Source organism: Oryzias latipes, chromosome 18, assembly GCF_002234675.1.
Source record: "Oryzias latipes chromosome 18, ASM223467v1".
Lineage (NCBI taxonomy): Eukaryota > Metazoa > Chordata > Actinopteri > Beloniformes > Adrianichthyidae > Oryzias > Oryzias latipes.
This window is the reverse complement of record NC_019876.2, coordinates 21,198,102-21,225,948: the sequence shown is the minus strand read 5'-3', so window position 1 is coordinate 21,225,948 and position 27,847 is coordinate 21,198,102. Positions and strand designations below refer to the sequence as shown.

Sequence of the window (27,847 nt, the reverse complement as noted above, 5' to 3'; positions counted from 1 at the left end):
CGATGTCAACCGAGTTCTTCTGTGGTGGGGGCAGGAAGTTGTTAAGGACTCTTAACTAGATTAGAGGACAAATTGCCCCCCCACCTCCACCTTTCTGGGGCTCCAAAGGTTTGCCCAGTTGACAGTGACCATGAAGATATTGCTTTTAGGGCTCTTCTTCTCTTTTGGGACCCTTCTGTCCTATGGGGACCAGGGCTTGGAGATACCGGAGTATGACGGCAAAGACCGGGTCCACACCCTTACTGCCAAGAACTACAAGTCAATCATGAAGAGTTATGACGTGATGGTGATCTACTACCACAGGAACGTAGAGGGAGACCGTGGTGCCATGAAACAGCTGCAGATAGAGGAGCTTGCTTTGGAGGTGGGTGTCTGCTGATCTGTGAGGGAGGGGGGGTAGGGGACACAGCATGAACACCGGTTAGGAAGGTCTAAAGAAACTGGTTACTGCAGCATCTCATCTGAGATGAAAAGATGGATGAAAGGGAAAGGAAGACAAGACAAGTAAAGATTCAAACCCCTTTCCACAACTATATTGCCTTGTATGTTAGAAACTGACACACATTTGACAAAAAGTCCAAAGGAAGCCAAATAAAAATAACTTTTACGTTTATTTTCTCCACTTTTTGACATGATTTAATTTCTAAAAAGAGATTAAATAATTGTCAGCTGTTTTCCACTCATATCCCTTTATCTCAGTGAACCAGAACAGAGTTTTGAGGCTGTTCTGCTGTGATGTAAAGAAAAGTGAGTCCAAACACAACAATCTTTATCTCTTTTAAAAACTAAGAAGTCATTCATTCATCTTCTTCAGTTTATTCCCTTTCGGGGTCACGGGGCTGCCGGAGCCTATCCCTATATTGTGGGCAAAGGCAGGGGACACCCTGGAAAGGGTTTCCAGTCTGTCACATATTACACACCAATTCACACTCACATTCACAGTCCCAATAATAGACAATTTACTGTGACCAATTAACCAATGAAACAAGTTTTTGGACAGTGGGAAGAAGCTGGAGTCCCACGCATGCACAGGGAGAACATGATCCCCCATTGATGTTCTTTTCCAGGTCCCCCAGTCAGGACTTAAAACGGGGCCTTCTTGCTGTGAGGCAAGAGTGCTACCGACTGCACCACCGGGCAGCCCCCCCAAAAAAATGTAAACCTAAGAATCATAATAGAGTAATAGAATGACAGAAAGGATTTTTTAAATGTGGGCATTTGTCAGCCTCTACGCTTGGTTCTATCTCTAAAGCTACATTCACATTGCTCTCGGCAATGCGCATTCAAGCAACCACTTCCTCAAAAGGTCTATGTAAACTCACGTAAAAGGAACGTTTCAGGCCTCCATGTTCAAAACTTTCGCTACACAAGTTTCTGCGACCATTTTCGGGTTCTACCTACAAAATGTGCAGTCGTTAAACAAGGTTGAACTTCGATGGAGGTGCCAACTGCCATTTGAAAAGGGCATTCTTGAATGAAAGCGCGTCACATGCCCGGTGTGAACGTAGCTTACGGCATTCAGATCATCAGTGCAAGCTCTGCAGACTTCAGCAGAAGAGTAGAATCCCATGTTTTGTCTGATATTATTGATGAAAAATAAAAATGCTTTTTTGGCATATTATATGTGAAATGTTTGGATCATGAAGGATCTCAGTGCTTACCTGCAATCTGCAATTTTTCACCTCTGAGGGGGGGGGGGGGGGGTCTAAGAGGAGATGGAGTGATGGCAAAGTAAAGATGGGATGGACCTGGTAGAAAGGTGATGAGTGGCCATTGGACAGGCATTGCAAAATGAAGCAGGTCAAGCGTTTAATGAAATGTTTGTTTTTCAAATAAAGATAAACCAAGGCCACTCTTCTGACAAAAAGGTAATCCATAAACAATATTTCTAGGACACTAGCAATGAACTGAACCGTTTTAGTATTGCGCCCAAATTCAGAGAGTTACACTGCTTCGACATTTCACGTCAAGCCTCTTCCATAGAAGGTGGACATGTGCTAGTGAACAGAAAAAAGAAGAGGAAGCCCCTCCCAGCTTGTCCAGTGTGAACACCATGGTAAATGTGTCAAGTGCCCAGTGTGTATGCGGCTTAATAAGGGAGAAGTCATTGCGGACTCAATGTGGAATGAAAGCAAAAGGCAAAAAGCAAGAAGGCAAAACATTGGCAGACTGAGTGGAGAGTGAGAAATGACTAAAGGCGGAATAAAGGAGGAGGGAATGCAGGATAGGATAGACTGAAGGTAGATTGAAGAAAGGTTTGAGGGTGAAGTTAAGACGGAATGAGTCAAAAGTGAAGGCTTAGTTAAGGCTAAATGAGTAGGAAATAAGTAGAGTAGGAATCTATGATTTGTACAAGAGAAATGAAAACTGAGGCTGTAACAAAACAGTTTCTGTGATGGTGAAGTCAACCAACTGATCAGAGACACATACACACTAGAGCGGTAGCCTGTGATGTCACACAGAAGATTCACAATGGAATGATACCTGAAATAGGATGCCCAGATTGAGTAGAGTTTAACACCTTAAATGCAGTTAAAAAATTGACATTTGGGCAAAGTGAAAGTTTTGTTGTCAAAGAATCATTGAAACGAGCTCTACATGGTGCAGAATTTTGAGCTCTAAAAATTGGAATAGCTTATTAGCAAACCAGTCAATGATGTAATAAACACGAAAAATGGTATTGTACTAACAGTCAAGTTCAGTGTAAAATCTTACTTTTTCACATGAGAAAAAAAAATATTTTACATTGAAACTGGCCTTTAGTGGTCATCTGAGGAACTGAAATATTTGGTACTTCTGGGTTTATATTGAATTTGAACAGAACATGGGAGGTTATGTTTGACATACTGATGCCACTTTAAGATCTCAAAGAGCTGGTTTTCTCATGAATGCCTAAACTTTTACATATGATAATAGTGTCTAATTCAATAAAAGCTCCACTAGAATTTTTCGTGTTCTATTTAAACATTAAAACTGTCCACCTTATCCGCTTCCTTTCACACACAGTCCAGGGACATCCTGCTGTTAGCAGTTAGTATTCTGTGCTGGCAGTGTCTTCTTTCAGAGTCCCAGAAGTCCTGTCTGGAAATATCCCAGAGCCCCCCATGACCCTTACAGTGAGCATATTTTACATTAGTGACTCTTCTCTCTGTGTTTTTACTCACAAGCATCATTCTATAACCCCCCCCCGGCGCTCTGCAACTGATACTTTGAGCTCAGAGGAACCTGAAAACAGCTGATAGCACTCTAATTCAGAGACCTGCTTTAATAAAAAAATTTCACTTTACTTATTTAATCCAGAAGTCAAAGCTTGTATTATGTATATTTAATCTTTTTAGGAGAGTCTTTTTTTTTCTTGGGGGCTCAGTCTTTTTCAAACCTCCACATCCTGGTATAAATTTGAACCAAACCTTGAATTTGTCAATGTTGCAGTTCTGCAAATGGCCACTGAGGATTAGTGTTAGGACAAAATTTCCTTTGACGTCTTTGTTAATGAACCAGATTTAACAAAAAAAAATAAAGATATTTTAGGTGTGGTTTAAAACATGTTTCTCAATGTTTATTGATTTATTTGATTCCTTTATGGATTCACTCTATGAGGCTCTATTGTAGATATGCTGTGCCCCAGACAGAAGGACCTGCTCAAGCATCATAAACCTTTGATCATCACAGAACAAGACCCTCTTCAGCTCACAAACCAGAACAAGTTAGGCGTGGAGGATGGAATCCTATATTTGTTTGATACGGATGTGTCTAATACATATGTGAGGATCGTGTCCTTTGATTTTTCAAGAGCATTTAAGGCTGCGCTGTCAGGCTGGGGGTGTGGATCTCTGAAAAGTTGGAGTGCAGCACGGGGGTTTGTACTTTAAAGCCATTAGTAATTGCTTGGGTGGCATTGGTTGCAGGGCCATTGGACTGGAATCACCCTTATCACTGGGAAATGTGAAACCTGCTGATGACGTCATCCCGGACTGGAATTTTACGCCTGTAGTGAAATTGCGTGAAAATTGCGTAATTTTAACCTGAATTTATTTCAAGCGATTAGTGTACGGTTTCACAAAGCAAACTCTGTCTAAAAAATATCTCTTTTTAACCCTGCAGATGATGAAAATTTAAAGGGCATAAATCATCCAAAATCAACTTTTTTTAACTTGTAAGTGTATTATAAAGTTCATTCCTCACTATCAACAACCCCAAAGCGGTGTTTAGATCAATTCACAAGTTTCGGGGTGTTCCTTTAAAAACCTGCACATTGAGCACCAGCCCTTCCCATTCCATGAAAACGAGCAGGTTCTCACATTGTGATGTAGATAAGTAAGGAACAGCCCCTTCCAGGATGAGTCTGCGCCGCCAGCTCCGCCCCCAGGCTAACACTTACACCCGCTTTCTCTGCTGAGCTATCAGTGATTGGCTAAACACTCTGCAAAAATTCAGATGATTGTTTGTTTTTGTGTGTGAAACACAGAGGCCGGCTCTAGGTTGACGTCATAAATGCTGGAGACAGTTGCATCACTTAAAAAGCATAAACGCCACTCAGAATTTCAATTGCAGTTATAGCGCAAACAAAACCAGCTGAAAACCATGGCTGATCCCTGTATGAAGTATAAACCCGCCTGATGCAGCAGCAATGCAACATGTGTGAGATTAAAGCAGATCAGAACAAACTGTCTCTTTAAAGGCTTAATGTTCTGATTGTTTGTTTTTCATCTCATGAAAAGATTTGATGTTTGTAGTATTTTTTGTCAAAAATACACACTAAGCAGGTTCAGGTGATGGACAAGAGCTGGAGGGGAGCACCATGAAAATTTTTGTTGAGAGGGAGGTGGAGAATATTTTAGTCACCAAATTTTCGGACTTTAAGTTGCTCCACATTATAGACTGCAGAAGCCAAAAAAAGCATTATCATATATAATATAAGTTGCACTTCTGGGAGAAAAGTGTGATGCTTTTGAACAACTCTGTCAAGCCCCGGCGTAATGTTGGGTTCACTCGAAACGTGAGTCATGCATCACATTTGCATCTGCTGACTCTTTTTTTATGCACGTCAAATTCGATGCTCGGTGCTTGTCCAAAAATGTGTTCATAAACAAGACACTCCAGAGTGAGTGGGAGAAGCTACTGTCAAGACTTTTGCCTTATTGCCACATGGAAGCATTGACTGTATATCTCCTTCGCATTGCAGGGAAGACACGGATGATGTTGAAAGATCAGGTTTATTTATTTCAAGGAGCTCTTCAGAGCATTGGTAACCACATCTCCATGTCTGGCTTCATGAGATTATTTAGTCTTTACCTTGTACTACAGGAGCTCCATCTGAATGATGGCGCTTTCAGCAGTACTTCCATTAGTCTGTAACCCAGTTTTATGACTTGCTGTCCTGTGTTAGTCCAAGGAAGGAAAAAATAAAAACAATAATATTAACAATATTAATGTCTTGATGCAAATAAAAAAAATAACATAAAGTTCAGGAGGAGGATCATACGGTGGCCCACAAGGGTCACAACACAACACATTAACTTTACACACAACACATTAACTTTACACACAACACATTAACTTTACACACAACACATTAACTTTACACACAACACATTAACTTTACACATGACACATTAACTTAACACATGACACATTATCTTAACAACACAACACATTAACTCACAACACATTAACTCACAACACAACACATTAACTCACAACACAACACATTAACTCACAACACAACACATTAACTTAACAACACAACACATTAACACACAACACATTAACTCACAACACAACACATTAACTCAAAACACAACACATTAACTCACAACACAACACATTACCTTAACAACACAACACATTAACTCACAACACAACACATTACATCCCAACACAATAACTCAAAACACAACACATTAACTCACAACACATTAACTCATGGCCCAGAAGGGTCACAACACAACACATTAACTTACCTCACAACACTTTAACTCACAACAAAAGTAAAGCATCAATTGAAGTGCTTTTCTTCTGAAATTTCCACTGAGCTGTGCGGCTAACTACCCAACAGAAAGTAACGTCACAGTGAGCTGTGGAGGGAGCATGATTTTCTACAAGAGAAGCTAGCAGCAGTGTTGCCAGAAACTTTCTCTTTATTACGGTTCTCCTTCCTCTAAACACACACAATATGAACGCACACTCCTCCCTCCGCTCTCACACCCCTGCTCGCTGCACGCATGCTCCTCTCCTTTCTTCCGCTCCCTCCTCTCACACACCAACGTGCGGTCCCCAACACACACACACACACACTCCGCAACACTAGACAACAAGAATGTGGAGATGGGGTTTAGTATTTTGAAGAGTTCTACTTGGTAATCATGTTTCCATGTTTGAGATCATGAGATCATCCCAGAGAAATTCTCTGCTTCAACTCCTGCAGTGAAAGCTGCATCTAAATCTGATGCCGTGTTTCAATCTCTCTGACAGAGTTTGAAGCCAAAGCCCCTCCCCCGCCTCTCTACCTGCGTTTCCTCTCTACCTGTTTACCTGTTCACATCCTCTGCAGCTGAGAGTTGTTTCCCCCCGCGCTCCTCCAGTGTATCCTACACAGAGAGCACAAAATACGGTCATCATAGGTTGAAACGATAGTCGGGGCGCTCCGGCCTAGCACACGGAAGAAAGAACCGCATAAAGCGGGGATAAAGCGGGTTAAGAAAATTAATGAAAGAAGGCTGGTCCGCTGAAGAAATATTCAATACTGTCCTCCTTTTATTGGATCAGGAGAAAGAAGAATACACAGCTTTCTTTGAGTTTTCCCCCTACTCGACTCATTTAGCACCCGATCCAGTGATTTTTCAAAATAAAAGATAGTTCAGACTAATAATAAAAGGATTGATAAACCCAGACACCGCTCCATGTAGCGATCAGACCACAACTTTAGCTGGTAGCTCCTCCCACACGCAGCCACAGTGTCAGGCTTTAAAGAACACAATTTCTAAGAGGCGGGCGTTGCACAACCCCAACAACAGGTTAGATGACAGAGCCCCTTAAGTGTCTCTGCCTGGTGCGTTTACTGAGGTTCAGTACATAGAAGTTCAACACCCACATGGCCTCACGTAATCCGCTATCATATATTCATGAGGGGAAAAAAAAACACCGAACCGACCCTAAAACCGCCCAAATTCTGCAAACCCGGCCAAAGCCATTTTTATCCGCAAATTTAGAACCAAAACCGCCCAATCTGGCAACACCGCAGCTAGCTTCTCTTGTAGAAAAAAACGTGCTCACTGTGACGTTACTTTCTGTTGGGTAGTTAGCCGCTCAGCCCAGTGGAAATTTCAGAATAAACAGAATAAAAGCACTTCAATTGCTGCTTTACTTCCATTGTGAGTTAAAGTGTTGTGAGGTAAAATAATGTGTTGTGACCCTTCTGGGCCATGAGTTAATGTGTTGTGAGTTATTGTATTGTGTTGTGAGTTAATGTGTTGTGTTTTAAGTTAATGTGTTGTGTTTTAAGTTAATGTGTTGTGTTGTGAGTTAATGTGTTGTGTTGTGAGTTAATGTGTTTTGTTGTGAGTTAATGTGTTGTGTTGTGAGTTAATGTGTTGTGTTGTGAGTTATTGTGTTGTGAGTTATTGTGTTGTGTTGCGAGTTAATGTGTTGTGTTGCGAGTTAATGTGTTGTGTTGTGAGTTAATGTGTTGTGAGTTATTGTGTTGTGTTGTGAGTTAATGTGTTGTGTTGTGAGTTAATGTGTTGTGTGTTAAGTTAATGTGTTGTGTGTAAAGTTAATGTGTTGTGTGTAAAGTTAATGTGTTGTGTGTAAAGTTAATGTGTTGTGTTGTGACCCTTCTGGGCCACCGTAGGATCAGATTCTATACTCTAATACAGTGTTTTTCAACCAGTGTGCCGCGGCACACTAGTGTGCCATGAAAGTGTGCCGTGGGAAATTGCCCTCATTAACTGATCTAAAAACATTTTCCATCTCCAGGATTTCAGCTCTCTGTTCATCCAAACAGGCCCTGATAAAACACGGAGGGGTTGGGAATATAAAAGATCATAAAATACTTTTTCTTTGCGTTTATTTTATTTTATTAATGACATTTTGATAAGGTAACGCGATTCAGCTGCACCTTCGGCTGTATTTTGGAAACGTCCCGTCCCTTTAACTGTCTCCACCAATCATTCTTGAAGGCTTAATCACATGTCATTAGTCTGACCAATCAGAAGTGGTTAAAATCTTCACTTCCTTGTCCCGATTTAGCTCATAAAGTCGCTCAGTTCTAAAAAAAAATAGCAGCTAAAGCTCGTCTTTCCACAGAATCCGGTATCAGACCGTGGAACAAGTGAACAAAACAACGAAGCTCCGAAAAGCAATCTTCGGCCGTTTATGCACTACATCTCCCATGATGCATTGGGTTGTGAGAGTGACAGCGCATACGGAGATCTGTTGTTAAACGTCTTGAAACCAACGATTACACATCAAACTGTTTTTAAATCTTCTAACTTATCTTTTATTGCATCTTTTAGAAAAAAACAGCTGCAGTTTCCAGCTTTTTCTGCAACAATTATCTCAAAAATGCATGTGAGATTGTGGAGGGGCTGTAGATCAATACAGACTATGAGTTTCTCCTTTTTTAATTTTTGGATGCTGGTGTGCCGCGGGATTTTTTTTAAGGTTAAAGTGTGCCGTGGCTCAGAAAAGGTTGAAAAACACTGCTCTAATACGTACAGAAAGTAATTTTTCAGACTTTTTTCAGATTTTTTTTTTAATGTGACCAATTTGTGGTCTAAAGTAAAGTTTTTTTCCCCTCAAATCTTTTAGAATAAAGTAATGCTTAAAGGCGAGCTCAACCTAGTGGCCAGATGAAACGCAGGTTTCCAAGCGATCTGCACATTTTTGTTAAAGCTTCTTTGTTTGAGAAACCATGTAACACTTTATGCTGTTAATCTCACTGGTTTATTTAACTGATAAATGTTACAGAATGCTAATTGTATCAGATGAATATGAATAACTTCAAAACATATGTTATATTAGAAGACAAATACGTCTAAATGTGTAAACGGTGTAAATTTAAAGTCGAATCAAAAGAATTGCAACGAATTGATTCTGGAAATTATTGGTGATAACCAGACTTAGTATAAAACATTTTGAAGCTAAAGGAAACAACATATTGGTAAACTGAAAATATGCACCCCCCCATTAATCTGTCCCCCCTCCCCCACACTCACATGACATTGACAGAGAGTGATGATGGGATGAGTGTTACAGCGCTAACTTCTCACTGGGCTTCATGAACTGAGATGAGCCAAGACCAGGCGAACAGATGGGGTCAGAAGCAGAAGTTACATCATGTTCATGATGCGACCAGACGACCAAATCTTGCTATCCTGTTCTGTTTTTTCTCATTTAAATAATCGGGTCTGCAGTCACATGAAGCTAAGAAAAAACAAAAACTTCTGTAGAAACTAGCCAGGTTGCCACAGAAACTGGATGGAGATCACATTCTCCTAGGTGAACCCAAATCCCTTTGGCCCTGATGGAATGTACAGTACACACCAGCCATGTGATGCCCATGTAAGAACGCGCTGACTGTGGGTTCTTGAACATGCTTTTAGCATACAGTGTTCACACTGGACCGTTGCTACCCAATACTGGTGCATGTACTCACAGTTGGAAGAGAGTTTGTGTGAAATGTCGAAGTGGTGCAAATCGGGTGAATCTTGCTCTAGCCTTTTTCTTTCACAGCTCTTTTTCAATATATGAAAAATTTAGTCTATATAGATGCCCGAATTCCCATCCTAATCCCTAACTACTAAAAAAATATATAGTGCAGGACTATGTAGTGTCCTGGATTTTAAAAGCAATTCAGACACCATGCTCACTACTTTGCTTATTTTTTAAATGGCGAACATGACATTACCAAATTCAGGAGGTGAAAATCTAATCAATATGTGCATATATGAATACATTGTCCTCTGATAATGAAAGAGTTGATGGTTTATTTAAAAATAATACCTTTAAATACATCTATTTCAAAAAGATTGTTCAAATGCAATGCCTTGTGGTCTATGTTCGCCAATCTGGTGAACATTGATGTACACTGGTTTTTTGCAGAGACTTCTGGGAAATTTCTAGGGCACTCAATTTTGGAATTGTAGATTCGAACTACGCTATAAAATGTCAAACACTATATGGTGCACCATGTAGTGAGTAGTAAAGAAATTTGGACACAGCCTTGAAGTCATATAATTCCACCCGGGAACAAACCGCAATTATTAATTTCTCCTCCATAATCAACTTTCAAAGAGTTGGCACTTCTTTTAATCGAAAAGCATGACAACAATAAATCAAAACTAAATCTGTGTCCCTCATTGGTCAGTTCAAGTTCAACCTGATTAAACTTTCAATGGGGTTCAATGTCCATGCATCTTGTATGAAGAGCCTGAAAACAGATATAAAAATGTGCATAGGAATGCGTGAACAAGGTTTTATTGCTGCCTACTGTATGGCGGGAACATCAGTGCTCAGGCCCAGAGTAGCATGGACCATGTGAGAGCTAGAGCACAGATCGGCACAGACTGACTGCTGTGTGGACCACCTCTGCGTTTGGGATCCAGAAAAGGAGCTTTTGGATTTCTGAATCAAAGGGAGGGAGTTTTGGTGGGCTCTTGTGAGGATGACTTCTGGGTGTTTCTCATCAGTTTGGGGGATTGAAGAAGGCCTCAAGATGAAGGACTCAGTGGAGAGTTTGGATCAGGGCTCGGATCATTTTGACCTAGTTTGGTGTGGAGATTTTTTTGACTGTCGTTCTAAATGACATCCAATGAAGAAATTTTATGGGTCATGCAGCAAACTGTTTTAATTCAGTAGGAATTTGCCATTTGCTTCCCCTAACACTATCCTCACCCACTACACTACAGTTTACCCCTTGAATCCAGTAGTAGAAGGCTAGGCAATTTTTTTTTTTTAAAAAGCTCCATGTTTGGGGGGAAAAGTCAGATTTTTTATGTTTTTCATTCTTCTTCCATTGTGCGTTTTGTTTTACGTTTGTTTTTTCTACAAATACAATACAAAGAAACATGAAATACTACGAAGGTCAGGATTCATCTATTTTTTTTTTACACATTTACTTAACTGTTATGGTTCCCACTAAATCTTGACCTCTCCCTGCAGCTGATCACTACTCAAGCTGCACTAATCTTTCAGGTATGTCATCTGCTTCTTGTGCCAAATATTTCAAAGCTGGGCTGCGAAATTCCGGTTCTGATGCAGAATCGGCTAATTGTCCCACTTTTTTCACTTCTTGACTACAGTTTAGTTAAAAAAAAGAAATGAAATTGCATCCAGTATGGCAGACCGTGGACACTGAACTGCTTTCAAAGTCCAGCAGCAGCAGCTTGGGCTGTGTCAGCTTAACATCACATGTATGAAAAGTAAGTGTGGTTTTGAGAAAAGCCTGCGGAAGATAACCTGAATTCCGGAAAAATATAGGACAAGTTTTAAATGCAGGGAAAATAAAAGAAAAAGACTTGCAATCTTGATTATTTTATTTCCAACAAGAAAGAAAATGTGAAACTCTTTAATATTTGACACTATTGATCACTAAATTAGTTACTTTCAAATCTGACGATGCAAAAAGTCTCAGGTTAGATTGAGAGGGCTGAAACAGGATGTCCCCAGGTCAAAATAAAAGCCCCGACAAATGTAGTCCAAAAACTATAACAATATATCTCAAGTTAAATTCATTCATTTATTTATAAGCATCTTCCACAGCCAGCAAAGGAGGCCCAAAGTGTTGCACACAGGGAGAAAACAAACACAGAACATGTTATAGTCATAGAAAAATAAAATGCTCGAAACCAGTTTTAAACAGAGATTAAAACCAGCACAATAACAGGGCTAGGCTACTGCTGAAGCACTAAGATGGAGGAACAATTCTTTTTTAAAACTCTCTAAGAGTGTCACCTCTCTAATTGCCTGTGACAACTGATTCCTTAATTTATGAGCCAACACAGCAAAGGCACAAGTTTCTTGGAACCATTGACAGAAACTGGTCGGCGGAGCTCAAGGACTTTAGGGAGTAATATTTTGAAAGCAGACTGGAGAGGTAAGAAGGTCCATACCTGCCAGGGACTTAAAAGTAAGGACCAGAATTTGAATAAAAATCATGCATTGCACTAGCAGCCAGTTCAAAGAGACCAAGAGTGGTGTAATGTGGTCAAACTTCTTTGCCCCATAAATCAATCTGGCTGCTGCATTTTGGACCAATTGCAACCTGGCTATTGAAGCCTTGGGTAAGAGTTGCAATAATTTAGTCTGGGCAGCATGAAGACATGGGTGGCAATTTTTTAGGTTCGTTTTGATGTAAAAGACCTAATCTTAGCCAGATGGCACATCTGAAAGAAGCAGATGAGAGCTGGACCTAGTCAAATGGTTTATTTGGAGGTCAGCTTCAGAGCTGCATCAAGTTTACACCAAGGTTTGTGCCCACAGACTGTTCAAAAGGGGCAAGATAGAGGAGATTAAGACCATGATCTTTTCGACCACTAAGGGGAAACACAATTACCTCAGTTTAGCTTAAACGATGCAGGGGCTCTCTGAGAGCCTCTGACGCACAGAGATTTTCTTAGTTGTTTTATTCTGTTCTGTAGATGATGATATTTTTCAAAGTCTTTGCAATTTGACTTTGAGGAACATTGTTGTATAAAATACTTGATGATCTTTTAAAGCACTTTTATAGTACGAACAACCCTTTATTAGTTAATCGTCTTAAAAATACAATATCCACTCAATTCAAATGTTCTTTCAGCCCAATTTAAGATATTCTTGTTTTATTCAGGGTTTTTTTGTTTCATCTATCCTGAGACTTTTAGTGGATTAAGTGTAAAATTTACACATTTACACGTTTCTTGTTTGGGAGTGAAATACTCACGCCATTTGCAGGTATAGTTTTCATTGACAACAACCATTTAAGCTGCTCTGGAATTTGGGTTGTATTAATCAACTGTTAACATGCTCATCCATTCTGTCATCACCATGATCATATGGAAATTGTCAGCTGGTAAGGAAATCTTTTTTTAAGAGTTCCTCATTTCTATATTAAATATACTAAATTTTAATGTGTAACATTAATGATGCAATGTAGAAAAATGGAGGCAACATTTTTTGGCATTTTTTAAGGGCCAGATTTTACCAAAAATAAAATCTGAACAGTTTTTATAAACTCTGGAAGAAATCCTGCTAATGCTTTAAGATTCAATTTTTGCCATTAAAAAAATACTGACTACTAAAAATGTAGATCATGTTTGTCACTGACAGACAGAAAGTCTTTGTGGGAGGGACAGGATTAGGTCAGAGAAAACTACGTTTATTTTCAAAATAAAAGACATAATGCAGCCTTACCACAGGAAACTGAGGAGTCCTACTGGATGATTAGAATTTAAAGCTGCTCCTTTACTAAGACGAGCTTTACATGGTCTGAAGACAAAGAAAATAATGAGGAATGGTTTCCAACAGGGACGTTGCTCATTTTAAGGTTTCCTCTTTGGAGATAGAATGAATGGCGCTGAGGAAGAGACTTCAGAACAGCACAGATTGCACTTGGCTGCTTTGAAAAGGCTCTGTTTCGCAAAGTTGCTTTTGCCATTTGCTGTACTGTCTTTGACTTTACATAAAGCGTGAACTCACTTTGGAGATGCAGTCATGAATCAGTTTGAGTGAGAATGCAACATGAAGCAGTGTGTATAAGCTCGTTAGGACAGTTGCGGCTGTTCTGTGAAAACGTGTACATGTACTTCATCTTTATGGCAAGCCAAAACAGCCAAAAAGTGCGAGAAAATATGTCATTTTGGATGTTTTGTCCAGCCAAGATAGTAGCAAAGCGCTGTCTATTTCTGTTAATGCTGTCCCCAAAATGTTGTCCCTAAAATTGCATCTCTTGCTAGAAAAAAAGCTCTGTAACAAGATGTAAAAAAATAAATATATATTTCAAAAAGTAAAAGCAAAGGACTCAAAATTTAAGAAAGAACCAAACAAAAAAGAAAAAATAACTTTTAAAGACAAGAATCCTGCAGCCGTATTACCTAGCACCTTTTTTGGTTCCTTTGGCTTGCCTTATATCTACGCTGGCCGCTCCTCTTCTGTGCATTGCACCTGCTGCTGAGAGTCTCCCCGTCAACAGATTTGGCTCAAGTTCTGTCCCCCTTGTTCTTCTCTCTCTGCTGTGAAGCCTATCAATTGTTGTCTTTGCTTTCAGGCACATTTAGCAAATGCAGAAAAGCACTTTTAAGCTGCAGCTTCCACTCCTTCAAACTGCAATGAAGCTGAAATGACACTTTTTTAATGTTTATTCATCCTGTTCAACTCTTATGATGCTTTACATCTCTTTTGCTTAAACAGTCCCTCTCCCTTCACCTGTCTGTGTGACTGTAGCTTGCAGCTCAGGTTCTGGATGAACTCGAAGATGAGGACATTGGATTTGGTCTGGTGGATGAAAAAAAGGCCACTGCTGTTGCCAAGAAGCTGGGTAAGCTTGACAGGAGACACACTTATTTCATTAAAAGGTCTTCGAATTTCTAATGCTTTCGCATGTCTATCTACAGTAATAAACCACTATTTTCAAAATAATTATTCCTAATTTGTCTTTTAGAGTATGTTTAACAATTGTACAAGTCTTTTTTTTAAAGAAATAAATGTGTTTTTTCTACCCACAAGAAATTTTCCCATGTTCCCTTTTCTTTGTCTCCACCACCGACTGTATGTAAGAACTGGTCCGAGTGAGCGTGATGAGTGTGATGTCACACATAGTTAATGGCTAACTTCTGGCTCCAACCAAATGAAGTCAGTTCAGTCACCATTTTTTATTGAAACGTATGTCTCCGTGTTGGAGACAGACTACATCAGTAAGTAGTGATTGGTCGAATTCAGACAGAGTCAGTGTTTCTATGGCAACAACTCTCGCCAATTAGGATTGAGCTTGTTGGGTGTCCACACCCCTACCGCTGAAAGTGGGATGAGAGACTAATTTCAACGTAGGGACTAGCAGGCACCACAAATTTTTAATGAGGCGTCTGATTGGTCCGTTTATAACTTGAATAACCTGCATTAATTAGAGTATGAAAACATTACAAATAGAAAAACATGTTAGAACAGGTAGCAGAGCAAAAACTGTTGTTCTGACAGACTGAGTAATACCTATTTATATCTCAATTGACGTTCCAGAGGGTACGGAACCTTAGGCGGAAGGATTCACTTAGTCCAGCTCTCTTATACAGTCAATGGTCTCCACTTAACACCTGTAGACTGTAGCCTAAACCTTTGACTCGCTTTTTCTGCAGTTTGCTGTGGACCTGTGGACATTTTAAATACACATAAAATATAAAGATTTTCACTTGTGTTTATCAGTTCAAGTCAAAGTCCCATCATTTGTTCCCATCACACCCCTGAGTGGGTAACAGTGAGCTGCAGTCACAGCTGTCCTTGGAAACATTTTGGTGGGTTGAACCTATAAATCCAACCACCCATGCTGAGCAAGGAGACATTAGGCCCCATTTCTAGAGTCTTTGAATCTCAGGGTGGATGCTCTGCCACCAGACCTCTGAACTGCCAGTACAAAAAAATATTTAATAATAGATATTAATGGTCTAAAAAGTTTTCTTTCTGATTTTAACACATTTCATTTGCTTTTATTTAGTTGTATGTTATTTTTATTTATCTAATTTGAACTGATAAACCAAAACAAATGCAGTTGTTGATGTCATTTTTGTGCTCACATGCGCGCAAACAAACACACAAACTAATTTAAAAAGCACTCATGTGGTAATACATGCGCACAAACATGCATGTAATACACACATAAAAGCCAACACACACTCAAATAAACACATGGTTGTAAAAATGTAAACACGCCTTGAAATACTGCACGTGTGCAGACAAACAACACAAAAAAGCAGAACCACAAAATGATGTTCTGACAAAAATGATAGTGGCTTGTGTGGCGCACACACATTTATGAGCATGTATTCGCTTTTGTTTGGTTGTGCTCTGGCATCACAGGAAAAGGACAAAGTAATCAGCAAAACAAAAGAAAGTTAAACCAAGCAAACAAGTCTGAAAACCGAAATACTTTAACGTCAGTCTTTCAGAAAAAGAAAAGATACAAGCAAACAAAGAAACTCACCAAGACCACCTAAATAACATGATTGCATATATTAAAGTCTTCTTTTAGTTTCTGATGGCACATTTCAGCTTTTTTTTCCCCTTCCGCAGGTCTGGATGAGGTGGAGAGCATCTACATCTTTGCAGACAATGAGATCATTGAGTACGATGGCGAGCTCGCTGCCGACACTCTCGTTGAATTCCTCTATGATGTGAGGATGTGCTGCTGGTGACAACTTTTTAAAAAAATCATTTATTCTTTCCAAACAGTTCTTTTGTGCGAGTAACAAGTTTCACAGAACTTGTCACCCGCACAAATTTCTCCCAACAGTGAGAAATGTCATCGTCCTGTACTTTTATTTTTGTAAAGGATGTAAAGGAAATGTATTGTTATTGTTGAAACAAATTATTAGTCTGAATAACCTCCATATGATCTTTACTTGAAACAATATTTGCTGTAAAAAAGTCATGAATCAATCTGTCATCAATTTACAAAGGATGCGGGTGCGTGGTAAAAAAGTGCATCCTGAATTTTTTAAGTGTCTATACAAAAACTCAAACATTTGTGGAAACTCCCGTTTTACTAAAAATCAGACAAGCACAAGGTTTGACCCCTGAGGAACACTAACATCTAGTTTAGTGATGTACAAGTCAAGAACGCATTACACTATAAATTATTTGTCACTGTTGTTTACATGGTTTAAAGTTAATTCTAACCAAGGCCTGTGTGTTAACCTCAAATGCTTTTAAAAAAAAAGTTCTTGTCATTTTGTTTTCTTTGAATGCAGGAGGTGTAATGCATTAGTAAGCATAAGGATGTGGATAATTCTTACAGCGAAATATGAAGTAGAACTGAATTGAATTTTCATTCTTTGAACAGAAAAAAAATTACATATGGACTAAATATTATCATTTACTCAGAAAAATAAAGGATGACGTCTTTTTAAAAGACTAAAACAGAAATGTCCGCCAAGTCAAGGCTGTTGAAATGACTCAACTGATCCTTGCTTCCTGATAACCATCAATGCAAATGTGTTCTGTATAAAAAACATTTCTCAACCTGACCATCTCCCAACTACTCCACACTACTGAATAAACTCTTTTAGGTTGAGGAGGTTATGGACTTTTCAATCATACCATTTGTGAATTGATGGGAATTGTAGTTTTGGTGTATTTGAAATTTTTTGGACTGGACACATTTCTATTCTCTGGTAGTAAGAAGGTCAAAGCAGCTCATCTAGATGATGATGGTCTGAAGAGCATAGAGGTGCCACCTGCTTAAGATTGTTTTCATTTTACATGTTTCCTACCAGGTGATTGAAAACCCAGTGGAGGTCATTGACAACGACCGTGAACTGAAGGGTTTCTTCAACATGGACGATGTCATCCGGTTGGTTGGCTACTTCAAGAATGAGAGATCTCCTCGTAGGTTGACCGTTACAATCTGCACATGCTCCTCTGTTTGGCTCAAACTTGTCAGCAGCTTCAAATCTGTTTTCCTGGGCATTTGTTATCAGATTTTATCGAGTATGATGACGCAGCTGAGGAGTTTCACCCGTTTGTTAAATTCTACGCCACGTTTGACCCCAAGGTTTGAGTAGCTATTTAATTATTGTGTGATCACAATAACAGAGCTTCAGTTATAAGCTACATTCACATCGCCCTCAGCGATGGAGTTCTCTCTTCTAAACATTTACCAACTTGGTTTCTCTAAATTTGTTTTTTCTATTTCATTTTTAAATCCCTGATCCAGATTGCCAAGAAACTGAAACTGAAGCTGAATGAGGTGGACTTCTATGAACCGTTCATGGAGGAACCCGTCACCATCCCAGGAAAGCCCTACATTGAGTCTGACATCATTGAATACATTGAACAACATGAAAGGTGACATTCTGGAATATGCTATAATGTGAACATTAACTATGGTCATATCTACACTTGACGTGTTTCCATTGACTATGAAATTGTGCAAATTGGATCTGCGATACTAAATGTGCTTAATGGAAACATGTCAATTTAGAAAAAAACTTGCATTTCTTTGAAAAAAGTTTTTATGCTGTTAAAGGAAGTGTTTTTTCAGGTGTATCAAAATGTACATATATCACAAAACTGCAATGGAAACCTTCTTTTCAAGTTAAATAAGTCAAGTGACCAATAACTGCACAGGGAGCCAGTTTGAGTCAATTTTCTCAACCCGCTGGGTTGCTGGAGACTGTCCCGGCTACTATTGGTTGAAGGAAGGATACACCCTGGACAGGTTACCAGCCTGTCGCAGGGCCCATAGGGAAGGAGTGATTGCGCTGGCTACACTGGGCGGCTCCAGGGTGGCTGGCTGGACGGCAGACAGAGAGCCACTGTGGGATGGGTGGGCAGCCTGCCTGGGCTGCCAACCAGCCTGTATAACTAGAGCGATTGCACTCGCTGCACGGGTGTCGGCATAGCAGCTTGCTATGCCGACACCCGTGCAGCTGGCTAGCCAACAGAAACAGAGCCACAGGGAGGCAGCCACCTCAGGCCTCCTAAATCTTATGATATTTCTCTTATTTTTATCGAGACAATAATAATAGTGTTTTTATAATTCCCCTCGCAAACTAATGAAGGTCACAGAGACATGGAAGTAGCGGCAGAAAGTGGCTTTTGCAGCGGAGTGAGGCATAAAATACTGGGAGAGACTCTTAATGATCCCATGAACCGAGACATGAAGACATGATGATGCTTTTATAGAACATTTAAAATAAATAAATCCAACTTTTAAACACCCTCTGTGTCTTCTTTGCATTGTAATGAGATATACACAGACAGAAATTTGAACGTCTCTGCTGTAAATCAAAGTATTGTTCACATCCGTGTTTTTGAAAGACTTATCGCGTGAGTTTGTTTGTGTTTATTCCAATAAATGGAATTTAATGGAAACAGTTTAGTTGTGAAATCGCGTTTTTTCGATATTTTAGAATTTCGATGAAGTTTGCGCATATGAGTAATAGAAACACAGCTAGTGATTTATATTACCGAAACAAAACGACAAAGCACTTGGGGAAGTGACCAGCTTTCATTATGTCTGATGTTTGTCTTTCAGATCAACACTTAGGAAACTCCAGCCTCACAGCATGTATGAGATCTGGGTAAGACACGGAAATTGTGTTTATTACAAAATTAATTACAAAAACACTCAATTTAACAAAGAAAACAAAAGAGTTGATGACATGATAGAAAAAAGAAAGGTGGATCCATGTGTGTTTAAGATGTAAAAAGATCAAGGTTTATAGATTGGAAACTGACATAAGCTATTTTTTAATCATGGTATGGAAAGATAGAGGAATGGAGAAGGAGAGATTCTGACGGAGGAGTTTGCTAAGAGTGTTGTGGACGTGAATAGACTATCTGGTTGATGAATCTGTAACTTGAAAGTGAAGGTGTGATGGTGAATGCTGTCAGTGGTTTTGTCCCCCAGGTAAGATGTGATCTAGAAGGGAGGAGGAATTCTGAAGGGAGATGATGAAGGAGATCCAGAGTAGCCCTAGAGGAGAGAGATCGGTGCAGACTTTAATGGAAATGTGGGTTCAGGAAACAGAGGTGATGAGGAAGTGATGGAGAAGTTTGGTGTTTGGGACAGGAATGCAGAGGAACAGGTTGTGGTGGACTTTGCTAAAAGAATGGAAATGCCAGTGATGAAGACATTTTTACAGAAAGGAGAGAAGCAAAGGGTGACACACAAGAGTGGACGGAGGAGCAAAGAAGATGATTACATCTTGTGCAATCTGAAAGAGATCAGGGACTGCAAAGTTGTGGCTGGGGAGAGTGTATCCAGACAGCATAAGATGGGGGTGTGAAGATGACTGATGGTGACAAAGATACAAAGGACAAGGGCAAAGCAGAGGACCAAGTGGTGGAAGTTGAAAAAGCAAGAGTTCTGGTTGTAAAAGTAGAAACAGTTTTTAGGAGATCAGGAGGTTATTTCAGATTTCTGGACATCTACAGCTAAAGTGATCAGAGAGACTAGGAGGAAGGTACTTGGGATGTCATTTGGAATGAGGAAAGCAGACAACGGGACTTAAGAAGTTTAAGAGTGTGTTAAGAGGAAAAGGTTAGCCAAGAAAAAGTGGAACACTGAGAGGACAGAAGATTATAAAAATGATTACAGGGAGATGGAGCACAAGGAGAAGGTGGAGGTCACAGTGGCTGGATGAGGACTTGTATGACAGATTGGACACATAGAAGGGAAAGAATGTAATCATTTTAAATTTGCAAATGAGGTTTGAAATGTATCCAGGGTCTAGTATTGAATTGTTTAAAGAATGGATGGAAGGATTTACAGTTTTTCTTAGTCGCTTTAGTACAATTCTCAGATCAGAATTGAAGTTTGCAAATACGTGTGTGCATTTCTCAAAACAATTTTTACAAACCGCAAAACACTATGGACTTCTTGCATAAGCCTGTAACTTGCTCAAAATCTTTAGTTCATCTCTCAAAACTAAGTCTTTAGGTCATTGAACATGTCAGTGCCATCAGAATGTCAAGTCCTTGTGTCATTATCTACGAACAAGACAGTCAAATTACTTAGTCATTTTGTCAATATAACTGTGAAAAACTGTAATTAAATTGTCAAGTGGTTATACTAAAGAATCAAGTCATATTCAGAAAAACATCACAAAAAGCAATGTAGCTCTCTACAGAGCAAATTAGGTTTTTGACACAAAAAAACTTCAAATTCTGTAAGATGAACTTGTTCTTCTATATTTGACACCCCTGCTCCACTGACAATAGTGGAACAAGGGTTATCAACATATACGTAATAGTTGTGCTGTTGTATAATTATTAAATTTGATGTGCTACATTAAGTCACACTCTGTGGAAAACATCATTCTTTCTGGGGCTCATCTGGGAGTTGAACGGAGTACATTGACAACAAGAAAATATGAGAGACATTTCTTAAAAGAAGTTTTCCTCTCTTTTAATCTCTAAAGCAGCAGTTTATGTGGCTAACACAAGTTAACATGCTGAGTCAACATACATAAAAGTTTAGTTTTGCATGTTACTGAAAGTAAAGCCTTGTTCTGAATTTATTTATTCATATAGATAGATAGATAGATAGATAGATAGATAGATAGATAGATAGATAGATAGATAGATAGATAGATAGATAGATAGATAGATAGATAGATAGATAGATAGATAGATAGATAGATAGATAGATAGATAGATAGATAGATAGATAGATAGATAGATAGATAGATAGATAGATAGATTTTTTTCTTGTCCTGTCTATGATTTGAGCAAACATAAGAGCTGATGACCTCTTGCGATAGACATTTTTTACAGCTACAATAGAGGGTTGGGAATCCTCTGACACACAAAGTGCAAAGCCCTTTTGTATTTAAGGCTAAACTTTACTTATATTCATTATATTTGCATACATTTCTTGTTGGACTTGATGAAAAAAGGAAAAGAAAAGTATTTTAGAGGTGGGGGATAACGATACAAAAAAAAGTGAAAGAATAGTGTGCATGAGATCCCCATTTAACCTCTTAACACTGGAACTGTTCACACAAACTGCAAAATAACACACACTCTTCGAACTTCAATAACTTTTCAACCATTTATGTAAATAAAGTAATTCACTACTTTACCCCTTGTGCTATCCTCGGCACTTTAACATTGGGAGTTGGGCCATCTAGACCCACTAGACAGTGCTATGAACCTTTTTCTTCAATGATTTGTGATCTTCACTGATGTCGATGGATTACATGAAATCTTTTCACCTTTATCCACCTTTGTCATGGCAGGGGTAACACTTCAATGTAAGGGTGGGGTCATAGGATAGCACAAGGGTTAAGGATTCGCATATCAATGCCATCCTGGTTGTCTCACTTTGAGGATAAATTGGAGTTACAGTATTTGCAAAAACCTTTGAACAGTTTAAGTAATTCAAAGACACTGGAGTTAATGAGCAAAACAATAGATATACACAATGATAAGTTTTCTTCTAATCCTTGACTTTACTTTGTTTCTTGTTTGCATGACAGGTTTGTTAAGGGATTGTTTCAGGGGTTTGTCTGGGATTTGAACCCAGTTCTTCTCACACCCAAGGCGAGAATCACACCTCTGGAACAACAAGCCACTGAGAGTATAGTCATTTCATTGGGTCGTGCAGGGCTGTTAACATAAGTGACACTATTGTTGCATGTTGCTGAAAGTAAAGCATGTTCTGAATTTATGAAACTTGCTAAACACCCTCTATGAACTTCGATAACTCTTCAACCATTTATGTAAACAAAGTAATTCACCACTGTAATGATTCACATACCAACAATATCCTGCTTGTCTCATCTAGAGGATGCATTGAAGTTACAGTATTCCCAAAACCTTTTGAACAGTTAAAACTCAAAGACACTGGAGTGAAAACTCTGGTGACAATAGATATACAGATTGGTAGTTTTGCATTTAATCCTTGTCTTTACTTTGTTGCATGATATATAAGATGTTGTTTGTTAAGAGATTATTGCTGGGGCTCGTCCGGGATTTGAACCCGGGACCTCTGAGCGAGAATCATGCCTCTAGACCAACGAGCCACTGAGAGTGAAATCATAAGACAGGAATTTCATAGAATATAGTGTTTAATTGGGTCATGCAAGGCCTTTAACATAAGTGAAAGTTTGTCTTTGCATGTTACTGACAGTAACGCATGTTCTGAATTCATGGAACTTGTTAAACTTGGAGAAAAATGTCCATAAGATCCACATTTAACCCCTTTATACCAGAAGTCTTGCCAGCAAATGCAAAAAACACACACACTCTATGAACTTACATAACTCTTCAACCATTGATGCAAATACAGTAATTTACCACTGTAGAGTTTAGCTTATTTGCCCCACGCGGCTTTTCTCAGCTTGACGATGCAATGGAGTTACAGTATTTGCAAAAACAGTCAAACAGTTCAGATAATTCAAAGACACTAGAGTAAAAACTCTGGTGACGAAAAGTTAAGGAGACAAATAATTTAATCTACTATTATTGACTTAGTTGTACTTAATCCTAGTTTTGTTTTTGAATTGTTTTTCACCTTTTTTTTTGTTTTTACACAGTACAGGGTTTCTGGGGCTTATCTAGGATTTGAACCTGAGGCCTCTCACACCCAAAGCTACAATGATACCTCAAGAAGGTGTACACTTACAGACCTCAAGGGCTGATGTCCTACATGTTTTCTAATCAACCTGCCATTAAGGCTCTTTATTGGTTAAACACGCCTGATCCAGGTAATCAACAGCAGAAAAGGCAGGGTTTCTGAATTTGGACATTCCTGCTCTAGAACAACAAGCCATTGAGTATTAGACAAACATTAATTAAAATAAATATTTAAGTTAAATTTGTCCAAATAAGTTTTCCTCTTTTAACCTATAAAAAATACCTTTGTAGGCTGTAAACAAAAGTGAAAGTTTAACATGCTTCCTGATAGTGAAGCATGTTTTACAATCAAGGAATTTTTTAAACATGGAGAGAAGGCTGTTTTCAGACTGCCACCTCCCTGCCCCCGTGCTGCTGTCCACTGCCACCATCCCATTGTTGAAAATCGTACCTGTAGCAGCGCAGGTATTCAACGAGGGCTGTTGACATGGGCCAGGGGTCTGGCGATGACCAAACGATAATTTGGGGGATTCTGGGCACCATAGACCCCTCCGGCCACTCCATTGCCTCCATTGTTTCATGTGTCAGTGCATACACACAAGCTCCCTGAGCACACTGAGGACCACTGTGAGCAACAGCGATCCCTCAATTTACCCCTCGTACTCAGAGGCTCTTCTTTTCTCCGTTTTTTGCGGAGGTGCTCACATAAATTGGGTGTGCACAACTCATGCAATATTTGCATCTAGAATAAGAAGGATGAGCTTGTTGGAGCAATTTGAGTTTGTAGCTTTGTTTTTGAGATTTAAAACTTTTAGGGATGTTTTTTGTTTCCTTTAATAAATAAATTATGCTCACTTATGTTCGACTTTGGGATTGCAGGAGGATGACATCGATGGAGAGCACATTGTCGCCTTCGCTGAGGAGGACGATCCAGGTATATATTTCTGTTTCTTTATTTACAAACCGAGAACCAAAAAGCACTTTTGAAGATCTGAATATCAAGTTTATAATTAAAAGTTGTAATGACTTCATGGTGTTGACATTTAAACAGATGGTTTTGAATTTCTGGAAATCCTGAAGGAAGTGGCTCAAGACAACACTGACAACCCCAACCTCAGCATTATCTGGATCGACCCTGATGATTTCCCACTGGTGCGGATGTTTCTCACTGTTGAGCACGTTTTGCGTTTGTGTTATTTACACCTTTAGACACTGCAGTCATTGCTTCCACTCTGTGTTGCCTTTGTGCCTCCCTTTTAGCTGGTTCCATACTGGGAGAAAACTTTTGGCATCGACCTCTCCTCCCCTCAGATCGGTGTGGTGGATGTAGCAGATGTGAGTTTGCTTTTTACATTTTTTCTAAAAAAGAACAATATTTTGTTTACACCTAAAGAGAAAATCATAATAATTGAACAACAATTTTCTTAATAAATGTTGGTTACAGAGAAAATAGATATCCCAGTAATTGACCTTTTTTGTTTTCGAAAACACAGGAACCGTTGCTCTGCATTTTATAGATATACATGAACATTATCAAACACCTGTGTCAAACTCAGCTAACTCAGAAACTGGGCTGTGCTCCAGAGCAGGACAGACTCAGTGGTATTTAGTTTAGGTTATTTTATTTGAGAAGTTCTTTCAACCTAAAGAAAGTTTTAACAACAGTTATAACAATTTTTTTTTTCTGTTCCCAGTCACATAACTGACTGTTTAGGGTAGTTTGTGATAGAAGTGGGAAATACTGGGTAAAAAGAAGTTGATTCTGCAGGCCCCTTAAGAACTGTTAGAGCTTGCAGAAAGAAGTTTAATACTAGACAAAGACCAGCTAAATTTGAAAATAAGGATTTTCTTCACCTGATCTCAGATGTGTCAGATCTGCCTTTTGACTTTCTGTTAGAAAATGCTAAAAAATGTTCACCTTTTCTTTTTTGCAGATTTATTTTTGATTATTGCAAGTAAATCCATATATCAAATTGTCTGAAAATGATTCATCCTATCTGGGTGAATTGTTGCTGATTATTCATTCTTTCAAATTATTCAAAACAAGTATTTATCTCCAAACAAGTGAGAATTCTGTCCCTCCCAGAGCTGTTACCTGTATTAATGTTACCTGTTGGAACTGGTTCTCTGTCTGCCAGAGCTCTGATCGATTTGATCTCATGTCCATAAAAAACATTTCTAATAAATCCTACCTTTAAACTGAGTCCTGTCTCAACAGAAAATATGAACCGAGTTCAGTTGCATTAATCGTGACGGATTTTCAGTCCTTAGCGGGGGCTAAGCGTGCTTTGAACAGTTTCTGCTCTGCTGTCTGGCAGGCCGACAGCGTGTGGATGGACATGGATGACCAGGACGACATGCCCACCTCTGATGAGCTGGAGCAGTGGATTGAAGACGTGCTGTCTGGGAAAATCGATCCAGATGACGATGATGAAGAAGATGAAGAGGACTATGACGATGATGATGATGACGAAGAAGACAATGAAGATGATGAAGAAGAAGAAGATGATGATGATGATGAGGATGATGATGGTGATGACGATGAAGATGATGAAGAAGACGATGATGAAGAAGACAATGAAGATGATGAAGAAGACGATGATGAAAAAGATGAGGATGAAGATGAGTAGATGTTTCAGCACTTACCGGAGCAGCCCAAAGTGGAGCCGTGTCTGTCCAACATGACATTTTTTGTGCAGATTTCTCTTTCAGGACAGGTTGAAGCTCCTCTGAAAGGCAGCTGTTCCCTGGAACAGCCTCACACACAAACATCTGCATCATTGTTTCAAGCAGGAAAGGTTGAAACAATACAGAGACAAAGTGAGCATCTTTTCAGCCTTTGTAAATACTCTGGAATGCCAGAGTCAAAGATTATTAAGACATATTCCAACACATGTTCAGTGTTAAAATGTATGGCAGCATGATAAGTAAAGCTGACAATAGTTTGATCTTTCTAATTTCCCTTTTTTAATCCCCCATTTTTACCTTGCATGTTTCTTTGGTGCCCTCTTGCATCTCACATGCACTCTTAACTATTATTAGCTGCTGCGCTCTGGGAGTAGCAGTAGCCTGAGCATCCTGCCTTTAAGCTTGCTTAACAAAAAACAGCAACATAGTCAGTTATGAAATTATTCATACCCCAGGCAAATTTTTTATGTAAAGTTACTTTTTTTCCATCAGAATCTTTCTTCTTTATTGGGAATGATGAAAACATCAGTTCAGAAGGCACCAGCTCCTATTTTCATTTGAACCCCAAGTTGAACTGCCCAAAATTGCCAGGAGTATGAATACCTTTGGCTTTGAAAGTAGATACTACCCCCGACCCCCTACTCCAACCCAATTTATTCAGTTTATTCATAAAGTGCCATGGTTTGACAGCTCCCCGTCCCCGTCTCCCTCTCCTGGTCCTTGCTCCTAATGCTGCCCCCTGACCTCTTCTGTTTTTCTGATTCAGTTTTCACAGGTTTTATGGATGAGGGCAGGCCATCCTGACACACCTGAAACTCCTCATTCCTCCTGTATCTAAAGCTACAGTCCCACCACCCTCGGCATCGCGCAGAAATTGATCAGAAATTCACCTCCGAGTTGTGGGTGGGACTGTTGTAGCAAAGCAGGCCTGCGCTCATTTACCATCATCCCTTTGTTTACACTCTCAACCACTAGCTTATAGCCTGTTTGAATCCCAAGATCACATTAACAATGGAACAAAAACGATGGGAAAAATTGGATTTATGCAGGTGTAGAGTTTTGAGAGAGACACCAGCTAAGATGAGGAAAAAAAAGGCGTTAATGTGTCTGTTTGTCTGCAAGTGCATGCATCGGAATGGAGCACAGTAGAGACTTTGACCTGCCCATTTCAGTAACTGCATCACAAAAGAGAGCTTTTTCAAACTGCATTTTCTCATCTGCTTCTGATTTACAATGATTTGAATAAAGAAGTGCTCAGAAAATCAGTTTTATTTCTAATGTCCTCATGAGAAAAATGCTACACGGACATGTTAAAAACACAATTTGCATTGAGCCGTTTTCAGGCTCTATGTACAAAACATGCAGCCATTGAAAAGTTAAATCAGGTGAAATTTTGACCAGTCAGGGACTTGGATTTAGTAGCGACATTTCATAGAAATGCCAAAAGTTTGAAAAATTGATCGAGGAGAAATGAATTTACGTCTTTTTATCCGGCCAGAATTTAATGAAGTTAAGTCTTTCCTCTGTTGGAATAGAGCTGTAAAAGAAAAACCCTGGAGCAAGATTTGCATCCCATCGACATTTCGCACCAAGCCTCTTCCAACTACAGATAAATGGGGCTAGTATCAGGCAATGACAGTCCAGTGTGAACACAATATCCTAAAAGCCCATTTGAGAAAGCGCATTCTTGAACATGCATCACATGACTGGTGTGAACATAGTTTGAGACCAGTTCCTTCTCCTTCGCCCTGCCAGTCTGTATGCTTACCTTGAATGTTTGCCCTGGAATTTATCCACCTGCTCTGACCTCATGTCCTGGAAAACCCACAACCTGCCCTGGACTCACAAAATTCTTTATTACAATAAATGTTGTATTCCCTTCTCACCATCA

The 27,847-nt window shown here is 39.3% G+C and overlaps 1 protein-coding gene across 2 annotated transcripts; it reads left to right on the top strand.

Annotated features, from left to right (window-relative positions):
- On the top strand, positions 1-27,847 carry LOC101166831 (calsequestrin-1). 2 transcript variants are annotated; one of them, XM_004079973.3, is made up of 12 exons: positions 1-364; positions 11,164-11,196; positions 14,422-14,515; positions 16,258-16,358; positions 17,460-17,571; positions 17,664-17,737; positions 17,900-18,030; positions 19,223-19,268; positions 24,148-24,202; positions 24,320-24,420; positions 24,529-24,603; positions 25,587-27,847. In XM_004079973.3, exons 1-12 carry the CDS (start codon positions 131-133, stop codon positions 25,896-25,898), a joined length of 1,368 nt encoding a protein of 455 aa, XP_004080021.1. In that variant the 5' UTR covers positions 1-130; the 3' UTR covers positions 25,899-27,847. The 2 variants fall into 2 exon arrangements, with proteins under 2 accessions (XP_004080021.1, XP_011485949.1); XM_011487647.2 differs by lacking the exon at positions 11,164-11,196.

Bases quoted from the DNA above. Each gene is read 5' to 3' on its own strand.
- LOC101166831 (XM_004079973.3), top strand. From the start codon at position 131: ATGAAGATATTGCTTTTAGGGCTCTTCTTCTCTTTTGGGACCCTTCTG. The intron at 11,197-14,421 runs GTATGTCATCTG...GTGTGACTGTAG, and splicing joins AAGCTGCACTAATCTTTCAG to CTTGCAGCTCAGGTTCTGGA. The intron at 17,572-17,663 runs GTAGGTTGACCG...ATTTGTTATCAG, and splicing joins CAAGAATGAGAGATCTCCTC to ATTTTATCGAGTATGATGAC.